At 59.4% G+C, this 8,395-nt stretch overlaps 1 protein-coding gene across 1 annotated transcript; it reads left to right on the forward strand.

Moving 5' to 3' along the window:
• Positions 1–443: 443 nt before the first annotated feature.
• Positions 444–4,533, forward strand: ZNF503 (zinc finger protein 503). The gene is made up of 2 exons (XM_004383195.2): positions 444–1,232; positions 1,947–4,533. The coding sequence occupies exons 1-2, from the start codon at positions 921–923 to the stop codon at positions 3,573–3,575; spliced, it is 1,941 nt and encodes a 646-aa protein (XP_004383252.1). The 5' UTR covers positions 444–920; the 3' UTR covers positions 3,576–4,533.
• The last annotated feature ends 3,862 nt before the right edge of the window (positions 4,534–8,395 follow it).

Consider the following 8,395-nt stretch of genomic DNA (forward strand, 5'->3'; position numbering starts at 1 on the left):
GCTGCCCACCTAGCTTCTGGTTTCTCCGCCGCTGAGTCTCGAGAAATCAAAGCGGGCGGGCGTACTTTCTCCAGCACCCTCTCCCCACCTTTCCTTATCCTGGCGGCCAGGCCGCGCGGGACTCCATTACTGAGGAGAGAACATTTGGTGCGAGGGCCCCTTGCGCACCTCTGGAGGCCGGCTGGGGTCCAAACTTCCGCCGATGCTCCTTCTGGATATCCCTGCAGTCCGTTCCTCACACGCACTTCCTTTCAGAAGATTTCAGTTAATTTGCGAGCTGGGGGAAGGAAGGACGACGAGGAGGAAAAAAGAGGGAGGCGGCGAATGGCAAACGTAGAATAAACGTCCATCTAGTCCACTGAGCGAAATCGAGGGAGGGGACATTCAGCGGGCGGTGAAGAGGGCGCTGCCCATTAAAATCAAGGCTGTGAGTCCTGGCGGCGGCGGCGGCGGCAGTACGGGGCGCGTCACATCCCCTTGACCCTCCAATCACCTCGGGCTCCCATTTGATTGGAAGGCGGCAAAGGCTTTAATCTCCCCCTTGGTGCAGCTGCTTTTGAAGTGAGTTTCCTCGCCAGAGCCCGGGCTGGACAGGCAGCGGCTCACATCGTAGAGCGCAGCGCCGGCGTAGGGCCGAGAGAGCGCAGCGCAGGGGCGCAGCCCGCGGCAGACAAGGCGAGCCGCCCGGCCCTCCTGCAGTCCAGCCGGCTCCTCCTGCCCGGCCACGGCTCCGCTGCGGGCCACCCAGGATTATTCGCTTTTGGCTCCAGGCGCCGAGAAGGCGTGCTGGGCGCCCGTGGCCGCCGCTCCAGTTCCTCCTCCTCCTTCTGCTCCTGGTCCCCGGGCGAGCGCGCAGCCGGTAGCCCGCCCCGCGCCTCCCGGAGCCCTCCCCCCGCTGCTCCCATGCGCGCGGGTGGGTCATGAGCACAGCGCCCTCGCTTTCTGCCCTAAGAAGCAGTAAGCACGGCGGCGGCGGCGGCAGCGGTAGTGGTGGCAGTAGTGCGGACCCTGCTTGGACCAGCGCGCTCTCTGGAAATAGCTCCGGCCCCGGCCCCGGCTCCTCGGCCGGCAGCACCAAGCCTTTTGTGCACGCCGTGCCCCCCTCCGACCCCCTGCGCCAGGCCAACCGCCTGCCCATTAAGGTGCTGAAGATGCTGACGGCGCGGACTGGCCACATTTTGCATCCTGAGTACCTTCAACCCCTGCCTTCCACGCCAGTCAGCCCCATAGAGGTAAGGACCTTTCCCAGCATCGCGCTGGGACCACCACCCTGGCTGCCGCTCCGCGGGGTTTTTTTCTTTCTGGAACTGGGGTGGGGGGGGAATCTGAGTGATTCAGCTGACGGGGGGGGGGGTAGGACAGTGCTTCTCCGCCTCAAAACTAGGGCAGAAAGGTGGGAGGAGGTGGAATGTGGTGTGAATGAGGACTAGGCGGCCAAAACTTGATTTCCCCTTGGTATTAAAGTCGTTACACTAGCCCAGGCTCCCTCACACTCTGCGGCGAAGATGGGCGGGAGTCTGATATACCGCTGGCAAAGTCTCCGTCCTCCGCACCCCCTTCAAACTAGTATTTGTACACAGCCTCTGAGGCGCCAACTGACCAAGCCCTTACTCTGAAAAATTAAGAGGTGTGTGTGTGAGAGAGTGGTACAGTTCTGGATCTAGGAGTTGAAAATCAAAACATTCTGTGAATTTTTTGCAAATCCAGTTAGAGCTCGTAGAGGCTGGAAAGATCCTGTATTTGGGGTGGGGGTGGGGGTCTGCTGCCTTTCCCAGGGGCGAGAATATTTGTGTGTAGGGGTGGGGAGAGTGCCTTCTAGAAATGCGTCTCTGAGCTGGGAGGATCTTCGCGGGCTCTGGTGGATGGGCATTTGATCCCTAGATGCCAGAATTCTAAAGGGTTTCCCCTTCTTTCTCTGTGTGCCCCCTCCTCCTCTGACCCCGCAGCTTGATGCCAAGAAGAGCCCGCTGGCGCTGTTGGCGCAAACATGCTCGCAGATCGGGAAGCCCGACCCCTCGCCTTCCTCCAAACTCTCCTCGGTCGCCTCCAATGGGGGCGGCGCAGGCGGTGCCGGCGGTGGCGCCGGAGGGGACAAGGACGCCAAGTCGGGCCCCCTCAAGCTGAGTGACATCGGCGTGGAGGACAAGTCGAGTTTCAAGCCGTACTCCAAACCCGGCTCGGATAAGAAGGAGCCGGGAGGCGGCGGAGGAGGAGGCGGGGGCGGCGGGGGCGGCGGCGGGGGGGTTTCGGCGGAGAAGTCGGGATTCCGAGTACCGAGCGCCACCTGCCAGCCATTCACGCCCAGGACAGGCAGCCCGAGCTCCAGCGCCTCGGCCTGCTCGCCGGGAGGCATGCTGCCCTCGGCTGGGGGCTGCCCAGAGGGCAAGGACGACAAGAAGGACCCCGATGCGGGCGGCGGCGGCAGCAAGGGCACCGGGGGCGCCTCAGCCGAAGGGGGTCCCACGGGGCTAGCGCACGGCCGGATTAGCTGCGGTGGCGGGATTAATGTGGACGTGAACCAGCATACGGACGGGGGCCCAGGGGGCAAAGCTCTAGGCTCGGACTGCGGCGGCTCATCGGGCTCCAGTTCCGGCTCGGGCCCCAGCGCACCCACCTCCTCCTCGGTGCTGGGCTCCGGGCTGGTGGCGCCCGTGTCGCCCTACAAGCCGGGCCAGACAGTGTTTCCTTTGCCTCCCGCGGGCATGACCTACCCAGGCAGCCTGGCCGGGGCCTACGCCGGCTACCCGCCCCAGTTCCTGCCACACGGCGTGGCGCTCGACCCCACCAAGCCGGGCAGCCTGGTGGGGGCCCAGCTGGCGGCGGCCGCGGCCGGCTCCCTGGGCTGCAGTAAGCCGGCTGGCTCCAGCCCCTTGGCCGGGGCGTCGCCGCCGTCTGTAATGACAGCCAGTTTGTGCCGGGACCCTTACTGCCTCAGCTACCACTGCGCCAGCCACCTGGCAGGGGCAGCGGCCGCCAGCGCATCGTGCGCGCACGATCCGGCCGCTGCGGCCGCGGCACTCAAGTCTGGATACCCGCTGGTGTACCCCACGCACCCGCTGCACGGCGTGCACTCGTCGCTAACGGCCGCCGCCGCAGCGGGCGCCACACCGCCCTCCCTGGCGGGCCACCCCCTCTACCCTTACGGCTTCATGCTTCCTAATGACCCGCTTCCCCACATCTGCAACTGGGTGTCGGCCAACGGGCCGTGCGACAAGCGCTTCGCCACGTCCGAAGAGCTGCTGAGCCACTTGCGGACGCATACGGCCTTCCCCGGGACGGACAAACTGCTGTCGGGCTACCCCAGCTCGTCATCTCTGGCCAGCGCCGCTGCGGCCGCCATGGCTTGCCACATGCACATCCCCACGTCGGGCGCGCCGGGCAGCCCCGGGACGCTGGCGCTGCGAAGCCCCCACCACGCGCTGGGACTCAGCAGCCGATATCACCCCTACTCCAAGAGTCCTCTCCCTACGCCCGGCGCCCCGGTGCCAGTGCCCGCCGCCACCGGACCCTACTACTCTCCCTACGCCCTCTACGGACAGAGACTGACCACCGCGTCGGCCCTGGGGTATCAGTGAGGGCGGCCGGGAGGGCTCGCTAGAGAGAAAGGAGCTTGGGCGAGAGGAGGAGCCGAGGGAGGGGGCGAAATTTTGGGGAGGGGCGGGAGCAGGGCCGAGGCTACAGACACCCGCGCGTGGGGAATTCCGGGCTATGAAAGGAAAAAATACATATACCGTATCTATCTATCCGACAACAGCAATCGAGACCCGGTGGGAGATTTCCCTCCCCTCCACCTCTCACGTCCTCACCCAAACTTTATAAAAGTTGAAAACAATATCATTTGACTTTTTATAGAAAAAAAGAAAAAAAATTGAGAAAGTGTTCATCTGAGGACTGCGTCGGTGAACACTGGTATTTATTTATGTTAGCTCCAAGCGGACCCGTGGTTCAAAAGTGCATTATTTAGTTTGAGCTCCGTAGGTAAAAAGGAGGAGGAAAAAAACAAAACAAAACCAAACCTTGAGGGTAAAAATGTGGAAAACAAACCCTCCTGTCCCTTGTAGATTATAAATAAAAACAAAACAACCACAGAACTAGAGGTCTTCTCTTTAATGTTACTTTAAAATTGCTATGATTGTATTGTACCGTTCTTATTTAATGTCTGATTGAAACACAAATTTACATGCATGTTTGTTACAAAAAAAGAAAAACAAAACAAGTCACAATTTTGTCAGCTCTGATTTCAAATTGCAATTATTTTTAAGGTGTATACCATTGAAAGAGAATGGGTATTTTTTTGTATGTATTCTGGAAAAAAACAACAAAAAAAAAAAAAAAAGGAAAAACAATTCTATTCCAAAACCTCATTTGCCTTATTTTGTTCTTTAAAAGGAACACTTAATATTTTTAATTTTTAAGTCCACCCGCTGAGAAGGGGACAAGTAAGGTTTACGTCATGTACTAAAGTAATAGACAATGTATCGCTTTAAAGATTAAAATTCCGTATATTTGATGTATTAAAGGGTTTTACTTCTTTTTTATTTTTTGCATAAAGAGGAGCCTGGCAGTTTCAGCGCTGGATTCCCGGGGCCTCACAGCTACTCCTTCTCAGCACCGTGGCTGCATTTCCGATTGTTTTGTTGTGATTTTCTGGAAGAGGCACCGGTTTCGGGAGGGTGGGCCACCTCGGGGTTGGCCTTGGGGAAAGTATTTTTTAAAAGGGAATTTCATAATTTGGATGATGTCCTTCGCTATTGCTCATTTCGTTTTTATTTAATTTTTCTCCCAGCAGTCGGGTTGTTAAAAGTGAAAGGGGGTGGGGGAGAAGTTTTTTGTTTTGTTTTAATTTCCCCCTTGAGATTTTTGGACGATTGGGTTTCGTTTTGTGCGAAGAGCGGCACAGGCCGAGACTCGCCAACCCAGCTTCCGCCGGGTGTACGCGCCACTGCCCGCTTTCCCTCTCTTCGCTTTCTAAGCATCCCCTGTTCGGGGCAAGCAGCCTGGCTAGACTGGGGGACGAAGGGGCGCTTATGGAACCTGTTTCCCGGGGTCTGGGAAGAGCGCGCCGGAACCCTCTCTGGCCCTAGGGGCAAAATGAGGTCGCTCTCCTTTTCTTCCTGGCAGCCAAGGGCCCAAGGAGGCTGCCCGCCGGTCTCGTCCTACGACCCTTCACCCCCACGCCTCCAGAGTACGGACCCGCGGTGGACCCGTGCCACGGCTGCTTTTCCCCCTCCTGATTTCTCGGCGGCTGGAGCGCTACCCTAGTCCGCGCCGCAGGAGAGCGCGCCGGGGCACGGGACCCGGAAGCCCCTCCAAATTCGACCCCGAGGAGGGTCCTGGCGCCCATTCTCTGCCCCGTTGGGGCGACCACGAGGACGCCGAGTGCCGTTCGGGTCTGCGAGCTCCGCTCGGCAAAGGCTCGGCGGGAGGCTTAGCCTGGGTGCGGATCCCCGCTGTGCGCACGGCTTCCTTCTTCCTAACTTGGGCCGCGGGACTGAGCTGCCAGAAGCGCCGATGGAACTATGCAGGACAAAGCGCTGATCTTTTTTTTTTTTCGGGAGGGGGGATATCCGAGGTCCAGTTATCACCCGCCCCCCATATACACACTTCAGGCCTATGGGCTGGCACTCCTGGGTCCTCGGGAGCTCTGGTCTCGGAGCGCGCCTTTCATGGGATTCCGGGACCACGTAGTCGCCGCGCTGAGCGAGCACCCCGAACTCCTTCCCCGGGTCAGGCCGATTGGGTCCGCCGAGTCACCGGCCTCCTTCCGCGGCCAGCTCACTCTGCTACCTCGGGGTGGAGAGGGTTGGCTCACGACCGCGCCGAGTCCGCACTCGGCCTCGGGCCTGAGTCTTGCAATCGCGCGGCCCTGGACGCCATTTGCACGGGGGTTGGTGACTTTGAGATTTTCCACTCTCCTCCCAGCGCTAGCCTCATGGCTGCGGGGCCTTTTCCCGGGTTGGACGCAAAGCAGCCCCGGCCACCTACAGGACGCTACGGGGAGCTCCCAGGCCGCCACCTGGAGCGGACTTGGTGGAGACTCAAGCTCTGCCACCGCCTCCCCGGAGAGGGCAGCCTCCAATGCCTTCGACCCTGACACCCGGATGTCCCGAGACACCATGCCCGAGGAGGACCCCAGCTGGCGGTGTCCCACGACGCCGCAACCCCGCTCCGGCTCTGGTCTGGCTGAGAGAGGCTGGGCTGGGCCTGGCTCCTCGAGAACGCTAGCCGAGTAGGCGACTTGTCACCCTCAGGCTCTCTGACAGACCCCCCCATCCCAGGTGGGAGGGGAGGACGTTCGCCGAGGGTCAGTAGAAGAGGTGCAGCCCGAGTCCCGAGCGACTCCAGTGCCCGAGACTTGGGACCAGAAAGCCAGGCCCTCTGCTCACCAGCACCCGCTACGCACCCTTGGCCGTTCCGACCCACAGTCTTCGTTCTCCTTTGCCTCGCGTCTTCGGACAGGGGTCCCTGGGACACCACATCTGCCCCACCGAATCCCACTCGGGGTGGCAAAGGACCCAGAAATCCTCCCGCCCTGGGATTCAGGCCTGTGACCCGCAGGGAGGTGAACTCGGGATGTTTGTGCCTTCACACATCCTCCCATTCACCAAAATTAAAACAAAACCCCTTGAATTTTTAATGCGATCCTCCTTCCTGGAGGAACTACGCAGAGGCAGGAAAACTCCAGAGCTGGGGAGACCAGGAGATGGGAAGAGAAAGAGCTCCCCGACGTGTTGAACGTAGCCGAGTCACCCCGGGCGGGGGGTTATTGAAGGGAGGGTGTCAGTGTATGCTGAGGGTCCAGGCCGAGGTGCGAGCCTCTGGCGGGGAACAAACACCCCTCCCGATGGCGTGCTACCGGCTCTCTCATGCTTTCTTCTTCACAGCCGCGGGATTTCTTGAGCGCCAGCCCGGGTCCGCGGGAGCCCGGGCGGAGCGCGGCGTGCCCGCCAGGCGGCGCTGTGGAACCCCGCGGAGCGGGAAGGAGACCGCGGGGCTGGATGGTCATCCCAAGACCCCGTGTCGCCAACTTTGTGCGGCTTTCGGAGGCGGTGTCGGAGAGTCCCCTCCTTGTCGCTCCTCACTTCTTCTCTCCCGCTGCGAACCGTCTCCCCTGCTCTTGTCCACCGGCTCAAGCTTCTGCAGTTGTTCGCCCTCGCTCTTGTTCCGTATTCCAGACGAGTCTGGTCTAAGCGTCTTGGGCCCCTCCCTCAGCAGCTTGGGGAGCTCTCGCTGCCACCCTCGAGGCTCCGAGAGGTCACCTTGTCTGCCCTACTGAAGTGGTCCCCACACATTCATGCATTCACTCATTGATTATTCCCTAGCGCCTACCCCTTGCCAAGGAGTTCCTGGGTGGCACAGTCATAAGCTCGGCTACTAACGGAAAGGTTGGCAGCTTCGGAAGAAAAACCTGGCGATCTACTTCCGAAAAGTCACAGCCATTGACAACCCTATGCTCCGTTAAAACCCAATGTTTCTACTCTGAAACACGTGAGGTTGCCATCACTGGGAATTGCCCACACGGCAACTTTTTTTTTTAACCTCTTGCCAAGGGCTGTCCATTCTTTTCCTCGCAGCTAACGCAGACGGAGAAACTGAAGCTCAGACCTGGAAGCCAGAGGCAAGGCCAGCAGAGACAACGCAGGCCTTTCCCTCCACCCCCCTCACCTGTCCCTCTGGTGGTGACACTGAGTGACTCTGGTGTCCTTGTACTGAGTGACTCGGAATAAACGCAGACCAGGAACATGTGTCTCAGGGACAGCCACGGAAGGGGGGATCAGCTGCCCACATCTCTGCCACAAGCCTGTGTGCAAACCCAGGTGTGCAAACCCAGTACAATACAGGTGCTTGTCAACAGTACGGACTTACATGTTCCTGCAAGTTTGCATACATTCACCCTCACTTTCACAGAAATAAGGGGCCCTGGTGGTGCAGTGATTAAAGCATCAGCTACTAACTGAAAGGTCAGCGGTTGGAACCCACCTGCCACTCCTTGGGAGAAAGGTGTGGCAGTCTGCTTCCTTAAAGATTACAGCCTTGGAAACCCTATGGGGCAGTTCGACTCTGTCCTGTAGGGTCTTTACAAGCCTGAATTGACTGGACGGCAACAGGTTCACAGAAATTGTCCACCTGCTCAGACCCAGGCACGCCTGTGTATGTATGGCACACACATGTGCTCACACAAGGGCCAAAGAAGGGAAGGTGGTGCACTTCTCTTTCGCAGTGAGAAAGGCAGATGAAAAAGCCGCTCTATTTATTAAGTCCCTGTGCTTTGGGAAAATGTTTAAGAGTTGTCCAGAGGGTGTGGCCTGTCCTTGGAAGGCTGTCTGCAGCTCTCTGGTGCACATACTGGTTTAGGGCTCCTCACCCACCTGGGAGAGAGGCTTGGCCATGTTCA

Source organism: Trichechus manatus, unplaced genomic scaffold (assembly GCF_000243295.1).
Source record: "Trichechus manatus latirostris isolate Lorelei unplaced genomic scaffold, TriManLat1.0 scaffold00106, whole genome shotgun sequence".
Taxonomy (NCBI): Eukaryota; Metazoa; Chordata; class Mammalia; order Sirenia; family Trichechidae; genus Trichechus; species Trichechus manatus.

Bases quoted from the DNA above. Each gene is read 5' to 3' on its own strand.
- ZNF503 (XM_004383195.2), top strand. From the start codon at position 921: ATGAGCACAGCGCCCTCGCTTTCTGCCCTAAGAAGCAGTAAGCACGGC. The intron at 1,233-1,946 runs GTAAGGACCTTT...CTGACCCCGCAG, and splicing joins CGCCAGTCAGCCCCATAGAG to CTTGATGCCAAGAAGAGCCC.